Source organism: Cyrtonyx montezumae, unplaced genomic scaffold, assembly GCF_038088225.1.
Source record: "Cyrtonyx montezumae isolate F1298 unplaced genomic scaffold, pur_monq_1.0 scaffold_6, whole genome shotgun sequence".
Classification (NCBI taxonomy): Eukaryota; Metazoa; Chordata; class Aves; order Galliformes; family Odontophoridae; genus Cyrtonyx; species Cyrtonyx montezumae.
The window spans coordinates 1203606-1231431 of record NW_027072067.1 but is presented as its reverse complement, the minus strand read 5'-3'; the positions used below and the strand labels follow the sequence as shown (position 1 = coordinate 1231431).

Here is a 27826-nt window from a genome sequence, read left to right as displayed (position 1 = left end):
CCTAAAGGGCATAAACAGTTAACGATAGCCTCACATGCTTTTCTTTCTGATATGGTTTTCTTAGTTTTATTTTTAGCAAACCAGTATGTGCTGGATGATGAGACTATAACAGCCATGGCACTTACTGAACTGTCAACACAGAACTGAAAATAAATAACCAAAAAAACATCTACTACATCTGCATTGTACTGAGATAATTCCTTGCAGTTCACTCAAAGAGGAGATGGAGTCTGGGGCTACTGAAGAGCATGAGCACCAGTTATATTTGGCTGAGAACAGGGGATCAACATATTAGACTTTTAATTGAGACCAAGGTTTTAGAACTAAAGGTGGCTTAGAAACTTGCTGTAGTGGGAGCAGGGCAGGGTCCTTCTGCCCTTTCAGCTCACAAAAGCTAGCGATGTGAGAAAGTCAGTGTCTTGCCTTTTCTTTTTAAGTTCACATTCCAGTTTCTGTGTGCTGGGTAGTTGGATTCCTCACCTATACACTAGATACATAAAGTGCATACACTGTTTAGCACTTACCTACTGCCAAAACATAATCTCACTGAAAAATCATGTATGTCTTTGTTAGTCTGTACAATTTAGATTGTTGGACAGAGACATTAAGTGTCCTTAGTCTGCAGTTTGGGCAGGTTCATGCCTTCTTAGATAGGCACGGTATCAGGGACAGTGCTATCCTTAAGTAAAGGACATGTATACATTTTAAATATCTCTTTCAACTTCTTTATGCTAAGAGCCTAGTTCAACACAAGAAGTCTGTGTGGGTGAGTTTGACCTTTGTTTTTGTCTAGCTTAGCAGATGAGCTGTGAGTTAGAAAGGCTTTCTGTGGTGGGTGAGGTGCTGTCTGGGGCAGAGACATGCCTTTCAAAGTGTCAGTCAATGGTTGGAAAGATACTCTGAAATGCAGAGGAGGTTCCATTAATACAGATGCGGCGTTCAGTGTAATTTGGGTCGCACAATGTGATGAGGTGGTTCCTCTGAAGAGGCTGAACAGCATCTGACTTGAGGGTCTTTGCTGATGCATATGTGTAAATTGTTCTCTCCCTGGTTCCACAAAGTTTCTGGGAGGTGCTCAGATGTGATGGTCTTTCTCTCCAGGTGGATACAAGTTTGCAGAATGGTTTTGCGCCTGGTATGAAGCTAGAGGTTGCTGTCAAGTCTGACCAGAACACCTACTGGGTTGCCACCATCATTACTACCTGCGGGCAGCTGCTCCTGTTGCGCTACGATGGTTACGGGGAGGATCGCAAGGCTGACTTCTGGTGTGATATCATGACAGCTGACCTGCACCCCGTTGGCTGGTGTGAGCAGAACAAGAAGGTTCTCAAAGTGCCTGAAGGTAATGCTTCATGTGCAGAAGAATGGGGTAAACAAGTGTTTCATAGCTGCTGTTTTGAGGAGAATATGGCTTTGCTCTGATGATGAGCTGAAAGACTTTCAGTAGGAAGGTACTTTTCCACCAGAGAGAGTTGTTACCTTTCAGAAGTGGACTTAGGTTTACATAGAGGCTTGTGGCTAATTTAAACCCACTAAATCCTATTGCTTTGTCATTTCCTATAAAATATACTTTTTGTTTTATTTCCTTTTTTAAGATGTTGCTAATGAGTGCATGGCAGATTCTTCCCAATTGGACTGCACAAGAGTGTTGCCAAATAATATTTAACTGATGGGAAATATCACAGTTTCCCTTGCACATTTTTTCACTAGGTATCAAAGACAAGATACCTGACCAGGAGGAATTCCTTCAGCAAGTGCTGAAAGGAGCATGCAGTGCCCCTGCTAACCTGCTGGAGGGGGTAAGTGCTTGAAAATGCTGCATCTTGGTTTTTGTGGGTTTTTTTCCCCCATGTTTACTAAAGGGACTCCATTCAGACTCACTTCCTTTTTTTTTTTCTTAAATATAAGAAGCAATGTACTATGCTTCTGAATTCCACTTCCTAGTGTTTTCCATTTTGGTTTTGTTTGTGATTTGTTTTGATAGTGTTGTGCTGGAATATATTTTTCACTGCACGTGTTGACTGTCTGTCCTTTCCATAAGCCCTATCAGAAGAAGGATATTTTCCAAATTTCCTTAGGTTTCAGACTTCCTCCTGTATTAGTCCTTCATACAACTCTGTGGAAATCATCCTTTATTTATCGGGCACTCAGGTTGTTCTCTTTCTGGCTGACTGCTTTCATTAATTTTTTATTTTTTCACTAGTTGACAGATTATTGCTTCACTTAAATCTTTAAACTTTGATGGTTAAGTTGTCCTCTGAATTTAAAACAATACTTGGCCAACTCAGTGTCTGCTAGTTAAGTACACGACATCATTCTTTGGGAGAATACCACTGATGACTTACTCAAAACATTTTTATCTGCGCATTTTTTCTGTCTAGTCCTCTTTGTATGCTAGATGAGTTCGTTTTAAAATGAACTATTCATGTTTACTCCAAACCTAATTATGAGGGATAATGTTTCTGAAAGCAATGAACAGCACTAAGGGAAAAGTGTGACTGTATCTACCAACAGTACAGAAGCTTTGATGCAAGAATCAGTGATTCTAAACACTAATTTCTGTTGTCCTATGTTAGCAAGGGATGTGTCTTTTTTTGCTTGTGTGTTGATACCTGATTTCTTCAAAAAGAATGTGAATAAAAAACAGAAGTGGAAGCACAAAACTTTTAGTTATATTTTACAGATTAATTTATTTTGTTCTTGTTGTTCTCTTTCTGTAGCTTCACAGAGGGAAAAATCCACTGGATCTCATTGCACCAGGCTCCAGACTAGAACTCCAAAACTCCCGGGATGCCTTGGAGGCCTGGATTGTCAATGTGGTGGAAAATATTGGTGGGAGACTCAAGTTGCGATATGAAGGGCTGGAGGATTCTGATAAATTTGACCAGTGGATATTCTACTTGGACCCTTTCCTTCATCAAGTGGGGTGGGCAACTCAAAATGGATATAACCTGCAACCACCTTCAGGTACTTCAAAACGTACATCTTTTATATGGTGAGAAAGGTTGGGGAATCCTCCTGTCACTAACTGCTCTAAATCTACATTCTGGATGCATACAGTGGTCAAAATAATCACTGTATGATCTGTCAAGTACTATTCCTAAAGGAAAGTAAGTGAAAACAGCAGTTAATAGTCCTACAAGACTTTTCACCCACTCATAAGTTCATAAGTTCATAAGTTCATAAGGTTGGAAAGGACCTATAAGATCATCTAGTCCAACCATCCTCCTATCACTATCTCTACCCAACTACTAAATTAAATCCTTTAGCACCTCATCTAAACACTTCTTGAACAGCGCTAGGGATGGTGCCTCAACCACCTCCCTAGGCAGGCCATTCCAGTGCCTGACCACTCTTTCAGAAAAGAAATGCTTCCTCAGGTCTAATCTAAATCTTCCCCGGCGCAACTTGTGGCCATTCCCTCTCGTCCTGTCGTTATTTATCAGGGAGAAGAGGCCCACCCCCTCCTCACCACAACCCCCCTTCAGGAAGTGGTAGAGTGCAGTAAGGTCTCCTCTGAGCCTCCTCTTCTCCAGACTAAACAATCCCAGCTCCCTCAGCCGCTCCTCATAAGACTTGTGCTCCAGACCCCTCCCCAGTTTTGTTGCCCTTCTCTGAACACGCTCCAGGGCCTCAATGTCCTTCTTGTAGTGAGGGGCCCAAAACTGAACACAGTACTCGAGGTGCGGCCGTACCAGAGCTGAGTACAGGGGGATGCTCACCTCCCTGCTCCTGCTGGCTGCACTATTTCTAATACAGGCCAGGATGCTGTTGGCCTTCTTGGCCACCTGGGCACACTGCCGGCTCATGTTGAGCCGAGCATCAACCAACACCCCCAGGTCCTTTTCCTCTCTACATTCTTCAAGCCATTCTTCCCCAAGCCTATAGCATTGCATGGGGTTATTGTGGCCAAAGTGCAGGACCCGGCACTTGGTCTTATTGAACCTCATCCCATTGAGCTCAGCCCAGCTGTTCAGCCTATCCAAGTCCCTCTGAAGGGCCACCCTACCCTCAGGCAGTTTGACACATCCTCCCAACTTTGTGTCATCTGCAAACTTACTGAAGGTACACTCAATTCCCTTGTCTAGGTCATCAATAAAGATATTAAACAAGATTGGCCCCAAAACTGACCCTTGGGGGACACCACTTGTAACAGGACGCCAGCTGGACTTAACTCCATTAACCACTACCCTCTGGTTCATCCACACTGGTCTTTTTCTCCTCCGGCTTGACTTACGGGACTCCGGGACTGCCTGCTCCTGTGCCTTTAAGATTTCCATCTTGAGGAGCATCCAGGCTTCCTGGACCCCTTTACCCCTCAGGAGCAAGTCCCAAGGGACTCTTGCAACAAGTGTCCTGAACAGGTCAAAGTCTGCCCTCCGGAAGTCCAAGGTAATAGTTTTGCTAGTCACCCTCTTGACGGCACCCAGAATAGCAAACTCCACCATTTCATGGTCACTCTGGCCAAGACAATCTCTAACCTTCACATCCCCTACTAGTCCTTCCCTGTTAGTGAAAAGTAGGTCAAGCAAGGCATCTCCCCTGGTAGGCTCTTGCACCAGCTGTGTCAGGAAGCAATCATCCACACATTCTAGAAATCTCAAGGACTGCTTCCTCTGCACAGTATTGTATTTCCAGCATATATCAGGGAAGTTGAAGTCCCCCATGAGAACGAGTGCTGGCCATCGTGCAACATCTACGAGTTGTTTATAGAACACCTCGTCTATTTCTTCATCCTGACTAGGTGGTCTATAACAGACCCCCACCACGATGTCACTCCTAAAGACTATCCCCCTGATCCTTATCCATAGGGACTCTACTTTGTCATTTCCAACCACTAGCTCTTCAACATCAAAACACTCTCTGATATAGAGAGCTATGCCACCACCCTTTCTTCCCTGTCTATCCCTTCTGAAGAGCTTTTAGCCATCAATCCCAGTATTCCAGTCATGGGAGAGGTCCCACCATGTTTCTGTAATAGCCACAAGGTCATAGTTAGCCTGCCTCACAATGGCTTCAAGCTCTTCTTGTTTATTGCCCATGCTGCGTGCATTGGTATAGATGCACTTCAGCTGAGATATCTGCCTCGCCCCTTTCTCCAGCACAGCCTCCTTAGGCTCTTTACTGGTGAGCCCTGTTTTATCCCCTTCCCCCGTCACAGCTAGTTTAAAGCTCTCTCAATGAGTCCAGCTAGCTCCTGTGCTAGGATTCGTTTCCCCCTTTGGGATAGGTGCGTCCCATCAACAGATAACAGGCCAGGAGCCGAGTAAACTGTCCCATGGTCAAAAAACCCAAAGTGTCTATCTCTACACCAACCTCTCAGCCAGTTATTCATCACCTGTGTTTTCCTAGCCCATTCTGTGTCATTCACCGCCCCAGAAGGTATGGAAGCAAACACCACTTGTGCTCCCACCCCTTGAACTAATCGCCCTAATCCCCTGAAATCTCTTTTCATAGTTCGCAGACTTCTCTGAGATATTTCATTGCAGTCTGCCTGAACTACGAGTAATGGGTAGTAGTCGGTGGGGCGTATCAAATCTGGGAGTCTTCTAGCAATGTCTCTGATCCGAGCCCCGGGGAGACAGCACACTTCCCTGCGGTTTGGGTCTGGTCTGCAAATGGGGCCCTCAGTTCCCTTTAGAAGGGAGCCACCCACTACGATCACCTTCCTTCCTTTCTTAGTAGCAGCAGTCTCAATGCACGGAGGTGACTGCCTTGCCATTGGTGACCTCCTGCGGGAATCTTCCTGCACTTCACCCCTTATCACCTCTTCAACTTCCAGTGCTGCAAATCTATTGCTTAGGGGCATCTGGGGACACTGGGGAGGCAGAGGGGGAGATCGCCCACGGTACCGAGCAGGGACTCTCTGCCAGCCCTCCCTATCCCTCAGATATCCCCCTTCTGCCCTACGGGGACAGGTCAGGGAGTCCACCACCAACTGTGGGGGATCTCCCCGGTACCTTTCTCTCTGGCACTCTAGGGAGTTACTCCACCAGTCAATCTCCCTCTCACAGTCCCTGATGGCCCTCAGTCTCTCAACCTCCTCCTTCAATTCAACCACCATGCTAAGCAGATCTTCCACCTGCTCACACCTTGCACAGGAGAACTGCTTAGCACCCTCATCTAGTAGTAGCAGGCTCTGGCACTCCTTGCAACCAGAGACCTGTGTAGCCACACTTCTAGGCAGACCTTCTGTCTGGGTCGCCACAGCCTTCTTAAGGCAAGCCCTCTGTCTTGTAGAGACCATGGCACAAAAAAAAATAAAAACAAAGAAAAGAAAAAAAATTGAAAGTAAATAAATAAATAATAGTTTATAATAATATATATATAGATATGAATTGTAATGTGATACTTCGCTGCCCTCCCTGAGCCCTTCAGGGATATACCCCTTCAGCCCTAATCAGCTGAGGGGTGTGGGCGAGGGCGCTGAAACCCTGGCAACGCCTACGCCTCGTTAACGCCTGCCTCGTTAACGCCTCGTTAACCTCTCGCGTGAACAGCCGTTGGGACTGCCTGCTCTCACTCGGTTCCCGAGAGACTGGAACCTGCCGAAAAGCCGCCCTGTACCTCAGTCAGCCACTGCAGCTCCGGCTGTGCCGACTTCAAAGCAGTAGATCACGAGGACACGAGGACACTCATTTAAATGTTGCTAAATGGTTGCCTGCTAAACGTTGCCTGCTAAAACTTTCTGTCTGTGGAAAGAGAAGGTCTGAGGAGTAGGCCTTTACAGTTGTTATTTAGTCTGTTTGTATTTCTGTATGCGGGGAAAAAGTAATCTGTTGAAGCTCAGTGGGAGCTTTCACAGTTGGGACTTGAAGTCTAGGGAGCTTAAGGCTCTCTTTAGAGAGATCTTACATGGTATGAAAATGCCCTTACAACTGGGTTAATGACAGCATGGAAGGCAGGACAGAGGATTGGTCACAGGAGGAGTGGAGAATAAGGAAAAAAATCATGCTGATGAAATCTTTAATGATGAACTGTTTAAATTGAGACTGACTCTGCAGAGTGCCTTTACTCATGGTTGACCAATCTCTGCTGCAGTGAGGTAATAAACAGGTATACACCACATCACTGACAGGATCCTGATGAGTGGATTTCACAGCACTATTTGAGTGAATAATGTTATTTAAAAACATTAGGTTTTGATTTCATTGTAATTATTAGACCTGTTTCCTTTTTTCATCTGTCCTCACAGATTTTACTTCAGGGATTCTTTGTGCATGTTACTAGTAAAAGTAATTCCCCTGGTATCAGAAAGATATGTGATCTGCAATTACTGAAGGAGTAACAAGTACAGCTGGGATTCTCAGATACCTGATTTGAGTTTTGGGTGATGCAGTGTGAAGCCAGGGCTTGAAATTGAAATTCCTTTTGGGTCCCTTCCAGCTCAAGGTCTTCCTTGATTCAGTGATTTGTTCAGTCTTCTCCTTCCTTGAGCCTAGAGCAAACTAATATTATCCAGTTTTCTGGTCATACATTTCTGCAGCTGTTTTCCTCAGGGTTCATGTGACAGGGTTATAGTTTTCTCAGAAAGGTGAGGCTGAGCCCCACATAGGTGACACAGTGATGTTTGACTGCCATCCTTTTTTGTAACATATCCAAAAGTCTAACCACACAGTACGTTTTTAAGAATGAAGGTATTTGCACAGATTCTGAACAGATATGAATGTAACACTTAAAGGAACACAAATCAAACTTTTGGTATCACTGCATCTGTTTTCTGAGGGTAAAAGAAGAAAGATGGTCACTTCATATACTATTTCCCATTCTTTTTTGCTTAAGCCATTAGGTCTTTGAAAAGTGAAGCAGATTGGCAAGAAATCCTGAAGAAGGTAAAAGAGGAGGAGGAGGAGTCATCAGTTCCTACAGATCTCTTTAAGGTAAAGACACAATATATGTTATATAATGCTGTGAATGATACCATAAAAATGCTGTATTCCTAAGAAATTATTCGGGGAAGTCAGTCCCTGTCAAAATTTTTTCTGGTTTTGATGGGTTTTTTTCTGTTTTTTGTTTGCTTTTGCTTTGTTTGTTTATATTTTTCTCTTTCTTCCTTTCATTGAAAATGAAATTAAATAAACAAAAAGTCATACTATGACACAGTTCTTGTGAAGTCAGTGTACCCGTTGCAATTATGCGAGCCTTTACTTGCCATACTGGAAAAAAGCTCTGGTTCTGATCTTCTGAGTTGACCTCACTCCTAAATATTTGAGTACATTGGAAAGTTGAACATGTAAGACCTACACTGTAACCTGGTAGAGTTATATAGTTACATATGCTGTATAATGGATTCTTTTAGATCTGAGTGTTAGTAAATGTTGCTGGTAAGTCTGAGTTTTATACTGAGTAAAAAAAAAACAACAAAGAACTTATGTATTTTGAGAAGTAGGAATATAAATTTAGTCCTTTGTGTTCTTAGCACTGTTTCATTAGCTTCATTTGGGTCCATATACAGAACAGAAGAGGAGGTGGTGTTGCTTTTCAGTGTCTTGAATCTTACACAGAACAGGCGCAGGAACCCTGTTTTGTTGGCTTTTGTTAAGCTGAAAGGGAAGACTTCTCTAGATCTCTTAGTTTAGCTCATGATGAGTGCTGAAGGGTAGGGAGAAAAAACATTTGTATGTTCTTATGAAATTGCTCTGCACTGTGAAATCTTACTTGTGTGTGGAGAATGTCAGAGGAGGGAATCTTTGGGACTTAGTCACGTAAAAACTCAAAGCTGTCAATCTCAGCGATCATGGCAGGCCTTTTCATCTGAGAAATGTTGCTGGTACTCTGACACGTTATGTTCTTCGAATGTACTAGTAAAGTCTCAGGTTCTCTACTTCAGCTGAATTACATAAAGTTAGTCTTTTCTAATGGAGAAAGACAGGTAATGACTCTGATAGTTGGTCTTTCAGGATAAACCAGTGATTGGAGTGCATTCATTCTCTGAAGGCATGAAGTTAGAAGCTGTGGACCCAATAGCTCCTTTCATAATCTCTCCTGCCACGGTTCTCAAGGTACCAGGGTTCTCTAAATTGTCAGTTGTCCTGTGAAGATTCAGTTCAGTTGCTACTTGTGTTCTTAAATGACCAGGAAATTCTCATTAACTGATTATCTTAAAACCTTGAACCAGGTTTCCAGTTAAGGATTTGATGTAGTAAGTGTAAGTATTAATTACCAGAGGACAGGAAAAGTTCCATAAGTGTAGAAGCTCAAAAGATCGGAGTGTCTGATTGAAGATAGATTTATTTTGTTATTATTATTTTTGTTTTTGCAGAAGTTATGTCATACCTACATATAGGCTCTGAAGTTTAAGTGGTCTCACTTTAAACAAGAGCCCACATGGAGATTTAGGAGGTGAAATTAAAATTCCACACCATAATCAGATTTAAAACAGAATTTTTGAGCAACTTTTCTCTTCTTATGTTACTAAACAGGTTAAAGGTTCTGGAAGAGACCTATTTTCATATTGTAGACCAAAATATTGCTGTACAACATAAAGCCAGGGCATATTGTAAGATTTTTTCGTGTATGGATCTGAGGAAACATTATTTTAAGGACAAGTGTTCTCTCAATAAAATAGCTTGCGTTTCAGTGCTAGCTTGCTTTAAACTCTTAACGTGTAGTTTCTTCAAATAAGATGCTCACTTATTACTAAAACAATGTAATCAGTTCCAAATGAATGAAAATCCTTTGCTTTTCTGGATGTTGGTGCTGTTCTGTTCCTTACTGCAGGAGCTCAGCTTTTCTACTTGTGGCAGTCCATCCTTAAGACATAGTTGAATTCTCTTTAAATGAGCAGTTTGTTATTACACAGTGGTAGTAAGATTGCAAGTTCTGTTTGCTCTATCTTTTCTCTCATAAGATAAATTTCATGTAGCACTTGATAACCTTATTTGTTTAAGTGCTCCTACATTACCTTTTATTATTTACTTTTCTTAAGTTTTGAGATAGACTGCCCTGCACTGCTAGCTTATGAGTCCCATAGATTATTTTTGAATCATTTATATTTTTATGCTGTTTAAATTAAAGTTATCAAAATGAGAAGAAGTAGATCCATTTCTACTATTTACAAGACCATGTTTTGTTTTTTGCTACAAACAGGTATACAATGAAAAATATTTCATGATAGAAATTGATGACTTAAGGCCAGAGCGTGCAACCAGCCAGTCTTACATTTGCCATGTCAACAGTGCTGGTATTTTCCCAGTGCAGTGGAGTCTGAAGAATGGCTTACATCTCAGTCCTCCACCAGGTCTGTTTGTGCAAGCTTGTCACACTCACTCATCTTTGAAGTAGATTGCTGGTAGATTGCTTGAGCCAGCACTGTTTATAATTTTGCAGGGGAGAGATGAAATCTTACTTTCTAGGGATGAGTCTGGAGCTAACAGAAATTTTAAGCTTCTCTTTTTGCAAACCCCCAGGAAATGGTGGGCATTCTGATTTGTGTGAGGTCTCAAGTCCAACTGATAAAACTGAGGAAGATACATAGGTCCTTCTGTGCTTAAGTCCTTCCTTGTTATTTGTAGATTGTCATGATAATACTATATTCTGAAACTAGTTTTAAAATTTGTGATTTCTTAAACCCTAGTCCTGGACACCCTTGGAAGGGAACATTTCAAATATACTGTTGGATTCATTGTTGCTGTTGTCCCCCTGTTATGCTGCCAGTCTCAACCTACTCTAGGAGCGCATTTATTTTGCATCCAGTTCCCTTCAGTTACTTGTTGTTGATCACAAGGAAGCAAAATATTTCTCTGAGAGTACTTCAATTTCTCCTTTTCTTGGAGTGATGCTTTGTCCCGTGACAGGCTCCACGTTAAGACTCTTCCCTTCAAACATTAATGCAGATTTAGAGCTTTTAGCAAACTTGACACTCTTAGGAAAGATGAACTGCCATCTTTAAAGGCTTGGTATTTAATAACTGTTTAAGAGAATAGTACGTTGATACTAAGCACATTTGAGATGCTGTATTTAAAAAGGGGGAAAAAAAAAACTTCCTTTGCTTAGATTTCTCCTGTTCAAGCTTCAGCATGCTCTTTGTCAAGTTTAGTTTGACACTATTTCAAGTCAGAAACAGGAGTCAAGGTGGGGCAGTGCCCGAAGTCTTTCTACACTGGAAATAAAGAGGATGTCTCAAATATGTGAGAGCTGTACTGTGGGCTCCATGATGGCATAGTCAGCTGACTAGCTTCACTGGTCTAAAGAAATTTTTACATCAACTTGAAATGAGTCATTTCTTTTCATGCTGTTAAACTAACCCTTTTGTATGTTCTTTGCCTAGGTTATCCTGGGCAGGACTTTGATTGGGCAGACTACCTCAAACAGTGTGGTGCTGAGGCAGCTCCCCAGAGCTGTTTCCCTTCAGTAAGGCTTTCTTGCAGAAAAATGTGTTTTCTATTATGTAAATGATATGTTTGATTCCAACAAGAAGAACCATTTTGTATGTTTTTGACTTAGATTGCCTGTGATGACTGGTGAAATGAAAGAGTCAAGAGTGTGAGTGGGGTTGAATTAAGTAGGTGCATGTGATCTTCCTAGCTAAGTAAGCAGTGGATTAAATGCTTCAGTTGTTATAAAGCAGCTCGGAAAGAAAACAGAGTTTTATGAAATGGAAGTATGTTAGAGTACATGGAATTACCATAAAATAACATTGGTCCTTGGCACTGTAGTAATCATGGAAATGGGGCCTTACAATAGACCTTGTTTGCATTTACTTAGTGTATTCTTTCAATACTCCTTCCTTTCACTGGGAAAAATTCATTCAATTATGTTAATCAATATCAAGTCAGTCTTAAATTAGTAATAATGTAATGATTTAATAATGTAATAATTTTACATTAATTAATATCTGAAGTACCTAATAGATTTTGGTCTTTTCCTTGTAAAGTGATGGAATTGCTGTGTCCCAGAGCAGAACACCTTTTCATACAGAAAAGGGTACCATTACACTTACCTTCCAATTCCATTTACTATATTGTGGCTTTTGCAGCACTTTAGGGAAGAAACTGAGATGAAAAACTGTTATCTGTTTTAAGAGCTTATTGCTGCCTATGAATTCTTGTTGCCCTGGTTCTGTCTTGAAAGTTGTAGCATCCCAGAACAGGTCATGGACTTTATTATCCTGTTTCTGAGAAGTTGCTCACTGTAGGCTGGTTCCAGAATTGGTAACATATTGATCCTGTAATTATGTTGTAGGGTGGCTCTTGGAGGAAGAGTCCTCTGCCTGGCATTGAATTCAGGCCCTTCAGGTCTGGATAAGCACTGATTCCTACTTTTTAGGAATTTTTGAATAAATGTGGACCTATTATACAAATATATGTATAAGATGGAAATAAAGTTTCCTTTGCTGTCTGCTAGGACTCATTTGGATGAGACAGGAATGCTGTTTGCATACCTAGAACAGATTTCCAACTGAAATAATAGAATAGAAAACCTTGTCATGCTATTTGTGAGACTTTACAGCCAGCAGCAGGGAGTCCCTGACTCCTTTCAGTGAGTCTCAGGCTCCCTGTTTTTGAGTACAAATACACTTTTCTACATCTGTCTATAAATTCTTTCTTCTAAATTAATATGCTAATTGCCTGAAGTCTTCTGTCTGTGTGAATATCATTCTGTGATTCTCAGACAGTGAGGGTTTTGTGTGTTACTCCTATTCATGGCTATACATATCATACACTATATGGATGGTATTTTATGGAAGTGTTCTGTCTTTTTCTTAGTTAACTTCTGACCATGGATTTAAGGAGAATATGAAACTTGAGGCTGTGAACCCAGTGGATCCTGAGGAAGTTTGTATTGCCACAGTCACCAAGTTGAAAGATTCCTACCTCTGGCTTCAGCTAGAGGGTAAGCCTGACGTGAGAGATCAGAGTAGAGCTGACATCAGTTATTCTGTGGTACCATAAACTAACCTGAAGGGAATCTGGAACAAACTATCTGCTTGCTGAATATCAGCAACAAATCAGTTTCCTAAATAAAAACACAGTACATCATTTGCATCACCTGTTTCCCAGCTAGCCTTGGATGGCAGTGCTTATTTAAGCCAACAAGACTATAATTTATGTGCTGCAGCGGGTCATTGCCTTTAGAAAGCAATAGCCTTGTAACTTTTTGTGTTCATAAATGAGTGATTTCCATTTAAAGCCAAGCTTTGACTTGAAGTTTTGAAGAAAACTTTGAGAGAATCTTTATTAAGATAGGCCTATATCAGGCACATTCCACTACAATCCCACTTCTTGAATGAAAGTACATCAGCATGCATTTACTATGCACTGCGCATCTCTGCTGGGTTGTGGATAGCAAATTCCATCTCCAGCTTTAGGAGGAAATAAATGACATAAGGAAAGAAACTGGGCAGTAGAGGAGAATCGTTGATACTGTGTACTATGTATACTGTAAGTTTAAAAAAAAAGGAGCTTCTCTGGAAACATACAGCAAGCATTAACCAAATGAATTTTTGGATGTTTGAGTTATTTCAGTTTTTGCTTTTCTTAACAGGCTCCAAGAAGCCCATCTCTGACTGCATAGTGAGTGTGGAATCAATGAATATATTTCCAGCAGGCTGGTGTGAGACGAATGGATATCAGCTCAGACCTCCTCGCAAAGCAATAGGTATCAGCTGTGTCCCATTTGCAGAGGTTAGCTGGTTTAATAAAGATGGTGAGACCTTCAGGAGCAAGTTACTGCACAGTTAGTTATGGCATCCCTGAATTTGGAAACTCCGTGCCTTGTGTAACTATTCCCCTGTCTGTGTGGTCCTGCTGTGAGAAATACTTCAGTGGAGCTGGAATCCATACAGTAATTCCAAAACAGTGTTTTTTTGTGAACCTCACAGGCTGTAGGAGACCATGAAAAGTGCATTAACCACAGGAAAGAAATCATACGTAAGTGTGCTTGCACACACATGATATGCATATACATCTGTATGAGCTGTTCTTGCCACATGTCTGACAGAGTCAGATTGATTTTATACTTGGATTGTGCAAACGAAACTAATGCCTTAGTATAGCAGTGTTGAGTAGGTAGACATTTGGGAGTTAAAATGTGGAGGACTGGCTTTGTAAATGTGCCAGCTGGTCATGATCCCTTAATGATAGAATGTTGAAAAGTAAATCCTATCATTCTAATTATGCTAGTAATGTAAGAGGGTCTTCTCTCAAATGGTTAGTGAGTTCTGTTTGTTAAAGTTAAATGAGAGATGGGAAAACTGAAGAATGTCTAAAGTTGTAAAAGCATAAGATTGGAATGAGTTTTGCTTTAATGTGCAGTAAATGATGAGAAAGATGTTTCAGACACATCTGAGAAGTGTCTGAAGCGTCACAAGCAGGGGAGGAAGAGAAAGGATTCTTTTTGAAAAAATCCAGCTGTTTGCTGGGGACAAAGCCTGAAATAGCTCAACAGGCACATATTGCATTACCTTATTATTACCATTGTAGTACTGTTGTCTAACTGTAAGAGCTAGTATTGGCAGAGCATGAAAAATGGTGTCCAAGATTAGTATCAAAATAGCGAAAAGGAGCTTTATCTATTTGTTGGGGGGAGGGAGGATAGATTTAAAAATAAAAAGAAGGCCTTCTTACCAGTTTTGAACAGCAGAGCTTAAAAATAGCATGCAACTTCGAGGAAAAATATCTGTATGAGGACTGCTGAGTCACTGTCTGAACCACTGATTGAGCACCTGGCCTGGTCAGCCTCAGGAGCACGAGGTGAAGGCAGTTCACCTGTGTGACCGCAGGGGGTGAAGCCAGGCTTCACTCCTCTTAGACCTTATTTAAGGGCTGACTGCCACTGAGGAAGGATCTCTTGTTGGAGATATCTCCTTTTGAAGTTCTTTCCCTGTGAGCCTACATCCTCAGGGATGGGTGAGCATTCATTTTCGTTCCTTTTGTAACGTCCCCCTGTTTGCACTGCTCCCTTTGCCTTTACAGCATCTAATAAATCTGCTGTAGTGGGGATGTTATTTGCTTGTCTCTTTTGGAATTTATTGTGGAATTTATTTTCTTCTCCTTCCTTTCAGTAAATAAACAGAAAAAGATTGCAGTAGTTCAGCCAGAGAAACAGTAAGTAACAGTGTTGTGTTATTTTGTATTTTGCTTTGTTTTCTTCTAGTTGGTAGGTAGTGATGTCTTAGGGGAGACTAATGCTACGCTGAGGGTGAAGAGATTCCACAGTCCACTTATTGCAATGCTGTTCTTCCTATTAATGCTGAAAAAGACCTCTTCTGTTGCTCTAATTGGATATAGAAAGCATGGAGTTTATTTTTTTTTAACAATGCTAGCACAACTCAACTGAGTTACTGAGCAGATCAAGCCCTTGAAGATCTGGTCTTGAAACTATTGATCTATCGTTTTTAGAAGATTGCAGTATCTGTGAGTTTTGGAACATATTTAAGGAAAACTAGCTTGATCTTAACAATGTGAATTTGAAATCATGTGTGCTTGAAGCTTTTTTAATTGTAATTAGCAGGGAAGAGTACTGGAATGCTTTCCCTTTTGGTTGTGTTCCCTTTTCAGATAATACAGTTTCTGTAATGTAAACATGCACAGTTCTACAGAGAGTTTGTTTTTAGTGTGAATACTGTCACTCAGTAGATAGAACAAAGTAAATTCGGGAAGGAATTGTTAGATGTACAAGACCAAACTAGCCAAAAAGAAAAGATAGGTCCTAGTAATATCTACAGTTCTTCTACAAACTCTGTTATGTGTATGAAATTCCTTTGTAGAATGCTTGACAGTTGGTTGTATTGGCTTTTGTCTTTACAAACACCATATCTGTTAGCAGCCCTGTTGATGTTTTCACTGTTTCTAAATACCAAGCAGACTGCTCTTCCATGTTTCTGTAATTGGGATTCTTACCTGAGTGCTTTAATCAGATTTTGTTTAAAATCCTCTTTCAAAATGCAAGATTACACATTGCTTTGTGCTATGTGTGAAGTTAAAGGAGGTAGAAAATGTAAACTATTTCTGCTTGTTTTATGTAATGCAATTAACAGTGTGCCTGCTCACGCTTCAAGGAAGTGATGGTCACTGCTAGCTGTAGCAGTACAGCAGTCCTTTCCAAACTGAAATCAGTACACTTTGTATGTTTACAGAAAAGTTGAGGTGAGGAATATTATCAAATGGTGAATGTGAAAAAGCAGGTTAATGAAGCTAAAGAAAGAAATATTTTGGCTTCTAGTGGTTGAGTTTTAGCAGCTGAAGTGTCATCCTTACTATCTGTCCCTATTGCTAACATCTTTCTTTCCACTTCAGGGTTTTGTCTTCGAGAACAGTTCACGACAGACTAAAGAACCAGGAGCTAAACTCTTCAGATTCAGGTATTGATCAGAAAGGGCGAGCTAACAGAAATAAAACCCAACAGTCTTCTGTCAGGGCAGCCAAATGAGGAGGAAAGTCTTTGAAGATTTTCATCTTTGACTGTTGGACATCAGAAAAGAATGAAATGGACAAAACTGTACAATTAGTTCTGTGTCCTGAAATTGAAGTGTTCGTTAAACCTGGAAGTTAGATGTTGTACGTGAGAGCTTCCCTCTGTAGCAGAGTATGCAGAGCCTGATGTCTGCTGTTACCCATACATATTATTTTTGTCACCTGCTACATTCAGTAACATTGGGAAAGTCATGAAAGGTTTGCTAGATCTGTGCTCTTGACTTACATTCTAGCTTTGAAAAGCAGGTTTCTCTGTTTTTTGATAACTTTGTCATTATAATAAACAAAGGCAATTCAAACTCTAAACTATGTTGTGTGCCAGATGATGAAATCTAATAATTTTCTAAACTGTTGCAAATGGGTGTGATGAGTAAGTACATTTGCTGGTGAAACAGTCATGCAGATCTATCTGTTTGGCAACAAAGTGCTTCTTCTGCCATTTTCTGTGTACTGAAATGAACATCCGAAGCTGCTCCAAATGCAAGCTGTATTGAAATGATTCATGCTTGCTTAGCACTTTAAGTGATTTTTAATAGTCATAATGTAAAAATGACTTCATTTACTTATTTTTGAGTTTGAGATCTTTCAGTGATAGTGTTGCTCAATCAAAAATACTACAACATTTCTAGGGTAATACAATTTGTCTATATCTAAATATCTTACAACACACAATACAGAGAACTTAAGTTTTGAACAGCATTGTGCCACTTAGCAGGCTTAACAAACGTGATGCCTCTTCAGTGGAGGTCACTTCAGTTGATACATCTTTTATTGAGTGAGAAGTGTGCAAAAATGGAAAGCAACCAATAGTAAAGTTTAGAGTGAACAATGGAGGGAAAGCTTTGCCAGCTTCTCTGGTGGCAGAAGTCTTGGGAACGGGTAATTACTTGATTGGAAAAATTGTCTGTAATTACCAAATTAGGATGTGCTCTGCTACCACATAGTCAGGGTCACATTTCTGCCTGTACTCACTGATGTGATACCGTAATGCATCAAGCGAGCTGGAAGCAATGTTTCTTTTCTCCTATGTGATGGGCTTTATTTCCAGCCATTTGTCAGTTTGCTAGCTTGCATGTGAAGTATGAAAAATATTCTTAGCAACATGAGTAACTGGTGCTGGGATTGCAGTTGTGGCACCTGAACTTGCCCAATTTCAGGTCAATCAATAACATTGAAGTTCTTTCCTTTTTTTTTCAGCAGGTGAAATATTAAGCATTGAAAAGAAGTAATTCTTTACTGGAAGATTGTGCCATGTGATTTAAATCTTTGCTCTCTCATTTCTCAGTGGTAATTAATGGAAAGTATTGCTGCCCAAAGATCTACTTCAACCACCGGTGCTTCTCAGGGCCTTACCTTAACAAGGGCAGGATTGCAGAGCTTCCTCAGTCTGTGGGACCTGGAAACTGTGTTCTCGTACTGAAAGAGGTGAGGTGTTTGCAATTGGTAGATCTGTAGCATATCATAAACTCTATGGTGCCTCTCTAATTATAAATAGATTATTAATGCTTTTAAGGAGTTTATAAAATGATGATGAGCAAATTTTTTTTTAATGGAAAGATGTATAATTGTGGATTGTTTCATGAATAGTTGCAAAGAGTAAAAGCCTCCCGTGTACCTGAATTAAAGTCAGCCTTCAACTGCTAACTCTTAGTAACCTGTAACTACCACAACCAGAGGAGTTACTATCTTAGACTTGTAGTGAATGCTTCAGTTCTCATTAACAGCATGTAGCTTCAGATAAGCCCAAAATTTTTCCTTTACAGTTAGCACCATTGATGCTAGAACAGAGGAAATACAGGTCCTCTTAGCAGAAATGGAAAAGTATGTATTCTCAGTAATTGGGAAATGTAAAGTTTTTATGGTGTATTTATTTGGATATAATCTGTGAAGATTGTATTAAATCATGGATTTGCTTTCTAACATATCTAAGGGACAGGAGGAAGGAGGAAAATGTGATTTATTAATGCTTAAGAGCACTTTGCAGCAAATTTACAGGTACTCTAATATAATAATTATATTCCTGAAATCCCAAAAAGAGTCATGGGGTGGTTATTATCAGAGCTAAGATTCTGCAGGTTTCCTGAGGTGTAACTGTGTCATACTAGCACACAACATGGTGGACATTGAGTAAGATGTTTGCTCTTACTTTTATCTCCACGTTTGACTTTAAAAATGAAAACCTGTTTTTTGGTATGCCCATAAAGTTGTCAAAATCATTTGTCTGCACATCATCTTTATTAAAAATACGTGCCTGATCCATTAGCACTCGGGGATGGGGGCATGCAATTGCAAATCTTTCTGCGGGCCTCCACACTCTGCTCAGCTCGTTAATTGTATTCAGGTACTTGCATACTGGATGAAGCTTGCTTGTACCTGGTCAAATACATAATGGGCAGAGAGAACCCTGGGACTGGGGAGAAAAATGTATGTCCCCAAACTGGGAGGGGGATGGGGGGAGGGTGATTTGATTTTAAGATGTAGCCTGCAATTGAGCAAATCTGCTAAAAAGTCTGCTAATATACTTCTCTGCATACAAATTTTGTGCTATCCCCACTAAACTCATTTTGTTATTGTACAGACCCTATCTTTATTCTTAAAATACAAAATATAGGAGAGCTTAAGATTCTAGATTAAGATTTTGTAGCAAGCAGTAGGTTGACAGGCAGCAAAACCCTGGAGTGTTTGTAGACATATCTCTATGTGCTCAACAGCCTTGAAGATGGTAACTCAGATTTACCCAGTTGTGCAAGTTTTGCAGTATTCAGCCCTGCAGTTTAATTAAGTAACATGTAATTCAAAGGCAGTGACTGGGAAGTTGCTAGATATGCTTGTAATTCTGCAGGCAAATTCTGTACTTTTGGCAAGGTCTGAAATGCTGACTGTTCTCAGTTTTCATTTTGGCCGTATCTGTAATCCTGCTGTGAATGAGTTCTTTGATGCTGGATAATTCAGATGAATAGAAGTGATTTCCTATTCTACCCTAGCACGTTAAAAAGATTTATTGTACAAAGAAGCTAACATAGTTTCTCTTCTTCCCCCCTACTATAGGTTCTCACATTATTGATCAATGCAGCCTACAAACCCAGCCGTGTCCTGCGAGAGCTGCAGTTGGATGAAGAAGCTGCATGGCATGGGCATGGAGAGACCCTAAAAGCCAAGTACGTTCTTGTCCCATTCCCCACTCAGTCGATGAAGTGTTCAGTGCAGTCTGTGTTTTAACTTCTGATATTTCAGAGAATCACAGAATGGCTTGGGTTGGAAGGGACCTCAAAAATCATCTAGTTCCTTCCCCTCTGCCATGGGCAACGTTGCCACAAGACCAGAGCCCCATCGAGCCCTACCTTGAACACCTCCAGGGATGGGGTAACCACTGCTTTTCTGGGCAGTCTGTGCCAGCACCTTTCAGCTCACTCAGTGAAAAAATTTCCCCTGACATCTAATCTAAATCTCCCCCCTTCTAGTTTAAAACCATTCCCTCTTGTCCTACCCGTGTAAAAAGTTGATTTCCCTTTCATTTATAAGCTCCCTTTAAGGACTGTAAGGTTGTTATCAGGTCTCCACACTTAATAAGCTCAGCTCCCTCCTCATATCTTTGTAGAGGGAGGTCAGCAGCCCTCTGATCATCTTCGTGGCCCTCCTCTGGACCTGTTCTAACAGTTCCACATCCAGGCCTGGACACAGTACTCCAGGTGGGGCCTCATGAGGGCAGAGCAGAGAGGGACAGTCCCCTTCCTGCCCACTGCCACCCCTCTTTCAATGCAGCCCAGGGTACTGTTGGCCTTTGAACTGGAAGCACATGCTGATGGCTCATGTTAAGTTTTGTATACCAGGGCACCCTTTCTCTGTAGTCTTTCTCTGTAGGGCTGCTCTCTATGGGTTCTCCTCTCAGTCTGTACAAATATCTGGCATTCCCTCAACCAAAATGAAACACCTTGTGCTTGGCTTTGTTGAACCTCCACCACCTCCTCACTCCACCAAACTCCTAGAAACGATCTTTAAAGCTTTTTTTCCCTGTTTCATCACAATGAATGTGTGGATTTAATGATCTTGGAGGTCTTCTCCAGCCTTCATGATTCCATGGTCCTGTTTAGGGCACAGCTTAGTGGACATGGTGGTGCTCACAGTTGAGCTTGATGATCATAGAGGTCTTTTCCAACCTTAATAATTCTGTGATGCTTTGACGCTCATTAGGTGGGCCCCCTTTTCAAACCTGTCCAGGTTCCTCTGGATGGCATCCCTTCCTTCTGACATACCAACTGCACTGCTCAGCTTGGTGCTGTCTGTCAACTTGCTGAGGGTATGCTCAATCCTAGTCATGAGAAAATTGCTTAAAGGATGCTGGCAAACTAAATTTCCAAACCTTTATGGAATCCTTAGTAAATGTCTGTCAAAGTGCATCTGAACTTAATGTTCCTTAATGTGCCCTTCATTGGCACGGAAGCAGCTATTGGTGTGGCACTGGTACAACACAGCATATCTGCTGGCAGACATCACATGACACTGAAGCTACTTAATTCACCTGAAGATAGATGTCAGTATTTAAAAGCAAAAGTACGTACTGCTATGAAAGCTTCTCAGGCTTCCATGGCATTTCCACACAAATTTCTCAGTGGGCGATGGTTTCTCTGAAGTTAAGTTGTAGCAGCATTCTGAAGTGGTCTGGCATGGAAGTCTTTCTCCAGTAGCCAACACAAAGGAGTCCCTAGTTTTCCTGTTGAGTCTTTTGGATTGGAGCTTTTTTGCAAGATTAGTCTGTGGCTAGAAGAAGAACAGTGATCGTGTTTGCATATATCCAGGTATTCTCTTACAGTCTAGCAGTAGCCTTGTAATTAAGTCGCTGTATTTGCATACTAGAGATTAGATTTTCCCAGTGTGCAATGGCACAGACTTTACTGACGTATTCAAAACCACACAGTAATGATTTTGCTGGGTTGTTTTTGTGTGTAAAAGGATATTTTCCCCATACATTGAAGGATTTGGATAATAGGAAGATCATTTAAAAGTTAATGCAAATAAGAGATGTGGCTGAAATAGGAAAAAAAGATCTTTTTTTTTTTAATTGAAGTTGCTGTGTACTTCTTTTATCACAGTGGTGAGAGCTAGTATGTCTGCAGTATCACCTAGATGTGTATCACTTAGATATTTGTAGGCCTGAGACATCCCTAGTAGATATCAGCATTTGCCAATAGCTGGATTGGAGCAGGAATGCTGCATGAGGTGGCAGATAACTCACTGTGCTGCTCTGTCAGTGCTGTTGCAAGGCTGATAAATTAAATTGCTATTTCTTACTTTGAAGTCAAACGAGCAATATGTGGACTTATGGCAAGCAACTGTCCTGACAAATTGTTGAGCAGCTAGGTGAAAGCTGATTGGAAATGCAACAGTTGTTAATGTGTGCCATAGTATACACGTAGAATGGCTCACTAAAGCTGTCTGCTGTTAGCTTTTATTAGCCAGTTTGGCAGAATTCTAGCCTGAATTAGTGTGCTTAGTCTTGGGTTTTAGGGATCAGCTGTTCACAACACAGTGTGGTCTCATAAAGAGAACCTTGTGAACAAAGAAAAAACAAGCTATCTGAACTCTGGGTTAGTATTTGTAGCAAACGTTGCCTGCCAGTAACTCATTCGGTATGCCAGCTTTTTTTCTTTGCTTAAGGATCTGTCATAAAACTCTCTGTTTCCTGGACTTCCCTTGAGACTGTTCTTAAAGCAGTATTCTTACACATTTTCATTGCAGTACTTCTATCCTGGTAATTAGAATTTCCTGAATTGTGACCACATTTTCAATGTTAGGTACAAAGGGAAGAGCTACCGTGCAACTGTGGAAGTTGTGAGGACAGCAGATCGGGTGGCAGATTTCTGCAGGAAAACATGCATCAAGCTGGAATGTTGTCCGAACCTCTTTGGCCCTCAGATGGTGCTGGATAAGTGTTCAGAGAACTGCTCTGTCCTGACAAAGACTAAATACAGTGAGTAGGCAGTGGCTGTCAAACTGAGCTGGGGCTGTTACGCAGGGGTATTAGATTTTGGTTTTGCTCTGGCTTTGGCTCCAAAAGGAATCCGAAGTACGTTGTTTTGCTTACAGAAGGAAAAGCTCAAACATTACACTGGCCTGCAAAATATCCGTGCGCCAATGTGTAGGGCAGAGAAAAATAACTTTATATTAAATGGTAAAATTGTGGATTATCTTGTTGCAAGCATAAAGCTTTATCTTTTTAAGACAACTTCTAGGACAAGAGCTGACTCAAATATTGTAATTTAAGTGTCATTGTAATTGCTTTTACCATTTTGCTGTGGAACAAAATAAAATACTTTCAAGCCCCCTTCTTAGCTTTTAGGTTTTTTTAGATTTCTATCCATTTGACACTGTGAGAACAAACAGTGCATTGAGGTCATGTTTAAAAACTGCACAAACATCACAAGAGACATCCGACAGTAGATGAAGTCTGTAGCTGATGATTTTTTTATTTTATTTTTTAATAAAATCTGATCATCTGAGATTTCCCAAAGTTAAAGAAGTAAATCTTCTGTTACTGGGCAAATAAAATTTATTAGTAACTCTTCTTCCTTAAACCAAATTGAAGAGGAAAATATAGATATGCTCATTCAGAAGTTTTGCAGAATTGGGATTTCTACTGGGAAATGTCCTGCTACTGGTTTTCCAGTCCTGTGATGGACAAACATAACTAGTGACATTGAAGGTGCATTTCAACATGATGCTCCTTTCTTCTGTCCTGGTAGCACACTATTATGGAAAGCGGAAAAACAAGCGGATAGGTAGGCCTCCGGGTGGCCACAGTAACTTGGAAGTAGCCATGAAGAAACCAAATAAAAGACGGAAGAAACGAAAACATTTTTTTGTTCATAAGAAAAAACGTTCTTCTACTTCAGTGGATAACACTCCAGCTGGATCTCCCCAGGTATGAAACTGATGGCAGCTTTAACAGATACGGTATGTGATCGTGGACCAGCTTCATTTGAAACAAGAAACTGTTAGTTCCTTATTACTTCAGGTTACAGCTGACAAGTGGGTGACTAACTCTAGTTTTTGTCCTAATCTTCCCATGTTTTATTTTGTTGCTATGTTCTTTTCCCACTATCCAGGGCAGTGGAGGAGAAGAGGAGGATGACCATGATGAGATAGATGAAGAATCTCTGACTGAGGATAGTACGTCAGAGCAGCAAGATGAATTGCTTGAGGAATCAGAAGTATCAGAGAAAAAATCACTGTCGTCCTCTCCTACGCAGAGTGAGCTGTCTCATTCTCTGACTCAGGACCAAGACAAGAGGAAGAGGAAGCTTAGGACCTTTTCTTTTTCCGATGATGAAAATAAGCCTCCTTCACCAAAGGTAATTCTGAACATAGATTTGTGCCCTTGCTGAGTGTTGGGAAAGCACAAATATCTTGGAAGAATTAATCAGTGTATTTTTTATAGAATACTCATTATCCCATAAGGGTTATTGTGAAGACACTCCAGAATATTCCAAAACATAATTTTTATTATAGCCATATTATGGGATTGTAATGAAGAATAAACAGAAGGCTGTTTCTGAGCTGTTTCTTCTCAGCTTTTGGCACACCTTTATTCAACTTGAGCTGTGGCTTGGGCAAGTCCTCATCTTAGATTTAACTGACTGGCTGTAGGGAGATAGTCTCCAATTGCAGCAGGGTGCTGTTCTGGCATGTGTGTGTTAACTGAGGAGTGTGAGGAATTGAGAGCTCTCATTAGAGCTTTATTGGGCAGATGAATGGAGTGTGGGATTGTTGGTCCGTGACATCTACAGTATTTTAGTTTTTTGTGGTGGGTGGCTTGTTTAGGAAATAAAGATTGAAGTTGCTGAAAAGCTGCAGCTGGACAGCAACCCTCTGGAATGGAGCGTGGCTGACGTCGTGCGATTCCTCAAATCCACTGACTGCGCACCAATGGCAAGAATTTTTCTTGACCAGGTATGATTTTCTGTTAAGGCATTGAAGCTGGTACTTTGCTCTTAGACCTTAGTAATGAATCCTGAAAGGGAACAAGTTTGAATTGGGTTTTTGAGGGGGAAAAAAGAGAAATCGTGCACAGCTCTCTGCAGATTGCAGAGGAGACTTAAGCAAATGGCCACAATTGTTCAGGTTTATAAGTTTTCCGTGGAAGAGATTTTAGTCTTTGGGATCCTGATGCCCCACAATCATAAAGAATGCCTAGAACTCAGCACTTAAAAGGCAGTAGTTAGTTTTGTTTTTGCCCCTTGTGATGAGATCTCTCCAAATTATGTTTTTCATTTTGCAGGCTAACTGCAAGCATCATAGCATTGTACACAACAAGTGAACAGTTTTGTGTTGAAGTAAGGCAACAAGAGTACAAACATGAGTCAATTTAGATATCTTGATTAAAATTTGCCATTAAAAAACTCTAGTACTGGATCTGGTGCTAAGTATGGTTTGTGATGGACATTATAGATGATCACTTTGTCTTGTAGAACCTCTGTTTCTATAGTACGATACAGAAGTTAGGTAAAAGGATTTTCTGTATGAAGTTTCCTTGGTTTCTATTGTTAGACAGACTTAAATAGCATTTCATAGGGTTCTGTCCCTTAGCTAGTGAATTTGAGCTGATATTTCAAGAAAGGATTTAATTTGTTAGTGAGAAAGCTAAGCCTTTAACCTGGAGTAGAATGGAAGAAACTGCTAATTCATAAATGGTTGTGATTCTGAAATTACAGCAAGACAAAGCTGAAAGGAGATGGGGGAAAAAATGCTATGTCACTATGGAGATTTTGTCTTCTGACAGGAAATTGATGGCCAGGCACTGCTGCTGCTGACTCTGCCGACTGTTCAGGAGTGTATGGACTTGAAACTTGGGCCAGCTATTAAACTTTGCCATCACATTGAAAGGGTTAAACTTGCTTTTTACCAGCAGTTTGCTAACTGAGAAACAGTCAAGTTGAAGCAGACCTTTGAAGCACAACCATGCTCCTTTCTCTCTATCAAGGAAAGCCAAATAAAGCTGAACTGGCAACCTAGGACCATCAGTCAACCTCTGTTTTCCACTTTGAAGAAAGGACAATGTCTGGAGGAAAATGCCAATGTGAACATGGGCTAATCTACCAGCTGCCAGCTTGAGAACATGATAGTCTCGTGCTCTATGGGGTTCCCTTTTTTTTAATGTATTTTTTAATGATTACAGAAAAGTCTCCTCTGGTGGGAAGTGACATTTTGATAGTTCTGTTGGTCCAGAACTTTAAAAGGAGAAACAAATCCTGTTTACATTCGCATGCAGGCTGCCAGAAATAACCTTTCTATATTCCTGGTGATTCATAGACTCTCCATCCGTCCCCATGGACGGACACTTGCTTTACCACAGCACTGGCTTTGGAATGTGCATGGTGCACATTCGTTTGTTAATGTTGAGTATTTTTATGAATTTGTTCGTTGTTAGGACAGCAATGTGACCACAAGGTTCTGAATGTACAGTGTGGAAAGAGAGTGATTTGTTTCTTGGTTTTAGTATTTGGAGTTTTTTTGTTTCTTTGTTGTTGGGTTTTTGTTTTATCATTTTTGTTTTGTTTTTACTACCTCTGTGGCCTGAACAGTAGAAATGATGAACTAAAAAGGGACACTTCTGGACAATTCATAGGTAGCTGCACAGCAGTCTCTCTTCTGTAGGCATGTCAGAAATACAAAGCAGTATAAGCATATAGAGCTTCTGATCCAGAGCTCCAGTGGAAACCTGTGCAGGCTTAACTTGGTTATTCTTAGACGTCAGGAAATGATTATTTTGCATTTCTCTTACAGATGGACTGTGGGAAGGAAAAAAAGAAAGGAAAGAGAAAGTACCTCTGCATTTTCTTCAGTTTGGTTTTCAGATACAGGATATTTTCTTTATTTTGCCCTTTAGAATTCTGTGAAGTTGCTTCCTTTTTCTTAAAGAATTGGGCCATGTACACAGAGTCTGTCAGCAGCTTTTTGCTTTTTTACCTGTACAGCTTCTTGGAGACTACACTAAGAAAACTGTGATCAATGAGGACTGCAAAGTAGCTCTGCCAATGTTTGCATACTGGAAACTCTTAAAGAGCATGACTGTACTTTTACCTACTTACTTGCATCTAGTTTCATCAGTGGACCCACAGTACTATAACTGCTGATTTTAATTTTGGGCATTAATCCCAGTCAGCCACTTGCTGTGGACCTGTGCTTCACGCTTGAAGTAACAGGACTTACATTATCTTCCATTTAAGATGTGGGAAATTTGCAACAGGCTTGAGATCTACTTCACATAAGGATTAGGTTTCTGATGCTTTGGATTAATTTACTTTGCCTGTTCTCAGCAGTTATGTGGAGGAGTGCAGGCTGGAGCTGCATGTAGTCAGGAAGCATGCAGCCCTGGTCCTTTCTCCTGTTCATTTACCTTTTCATAGGAAGACTTTGGCATGCTAAGACATTTGAGGTAGGAAGCTCACTCCAGGGATTTCTTTAGGAAAGATGCATTTGCTAGCTTCTGCGTGGTTGCTCAGATCAGTGGGTGAATTCAGGCTTCTCTACGGCCTAAAATGATAGGTTATTCTAGTGCTGGGAGCTGCAGATTCATTGAAGAGGTCATCTGTAAATTAAGCCAGCTGTCTGTATCCACCACACATGTTGAGGGGACTGACGACTAATGAAAACTGTTCTGCGTAAGCAAAACTGAATGACTGATTTTGATTGCTTTTACTGTGAGCCCCTTAGAATAACGACCTCACCAAGGCAGAACTATTTACACAAGTGCTAAAATCAGAATTTTTTTTTCCATGCCGGAGTCAAAAAGGTAATGTCAGACAGTTTACTAGCTCAGTGCTTTTGAATGAAAGAAGGCAGGCAGTGTATGATCAGAATAGTTTTTCTTCCCAGATCATAAGCAGGGTTTGAAAACAAAATGTCCCTTTTTCTTCCCTGCACCAACTACATGGCCAATAAAAGGATGTCTTGGCTCTTTGTGTAATCCTCCTGTACCCCAATCTTTTAGTGTAAGCTGAGTGAGAAGCAATTATACATGAAAAGTTTTTTGCAAGAAAGCTTGTTGCTTTGCTGTCAACATCTTGTCTTGAGAAATTTGACCAGCAGAGAACTTCTGGGCTGGAAGATGATGCTTTTGGATCATATTTGTCATTCTTCAGGGATTCCAGAATTCTCTTGTGCTGGTAAAGAAGCTGGCACCCAGCAGATTTATTTGCATAGCCACGATATGTTGAGTCCAGATAGATGTCTTTCTGAGTAGCAGTCAGGAAAGAGCACGGCTTAAAGGATAACTTAGTGAGCCTGTTAACATGGCACCAAGGGTTTAAATACTAAAGTCATACTTCTTTCATTCAGCAAATAAAGCAGTCAGTTTCAGAGGTTAGTGGGAGATTTACTGGTCACCTTTGGCATGTTTTATAGGCTGGATTTTG

General features: G+C 40.8%; 1 protein-coding gene across 1 annotated transcript in view; it reads left to right on the top strand.

The window, feature by feature from the left end:
• SFMBT1 (Scm like with four mbt domains 1) overlaps nucleotides 1-27006 on the top strand; it is a 35633-nt gene extending 8627 nt beyond the window's left edge. Inside the window, exons 3-20 of the mRNA XM_065749285.1 lie at nucleotides 1102-1342; nucleotides 1711-1799; nucleotides 2721-2967; nucleotides 7783-7880; nucleotides 8901-9002; nucleotides 10090-10240; nucleotides 11270-11352; nucleotides 12708-12834; nucleotides 13486-13599; nucleotides 15005-15047; nucleotides 16239-16303; nucleotides 17701-17840; nucleotides 19464-19573; nucleotides 22208-22383; nucleotides 23156-23334; nucleotides 23519-23764; nucleotides 24234-24362; nucleotides 25192-27006. Of these exons, the coding sequence (XP_065605357.1) occupies nucleotides 1102-1342; nucleotides 1711-1799; nucleotides 2721-2967; nucleotides 7783-7880; nucleotides 8901-9002; nucleotides 10090-10240; nucleotides 11270-11352; nucleotides 12708-12834; nucleotides 13486-13599; nucleotides 15005-15047; nucleotides 16239-16303; nucleotides 17701-17840; nucleotides 19464-19573; nucleotides 22208-22383; nucleotides 23156-23334; nucleotides 23519-23764; nucleotides 24234-24362; nucleotides 25192-25332 (2481 nt within the window). The 3' untranslated portion in view covers nucleotides 25333-27006. The remainder of the gene's footprint in view (nucleotides 1-1101; nucleotides 1343-1710; nucleotides 1800-2720; nucleotides 2968-7782; nucleotides 7881-8900; nucleotides 9003-10089; nucleotides 10241-11269; nucleotides 11353-12707; nucleotides 12835-13485; nucleotides 13600-15004; nucleotides 15048-16238; nucleotides 16304-17700; nucleotides 17841-19463; nucleotides 19574-22207; nucleotides 22384-23155; nucleotides 23335-23518; nucleotides 23765-24233; nucleotides 24363-25191) is intronic.
• The last annotated feature ends 820 nt before the right edge of the window (nucleotides 27007-27826 follow it).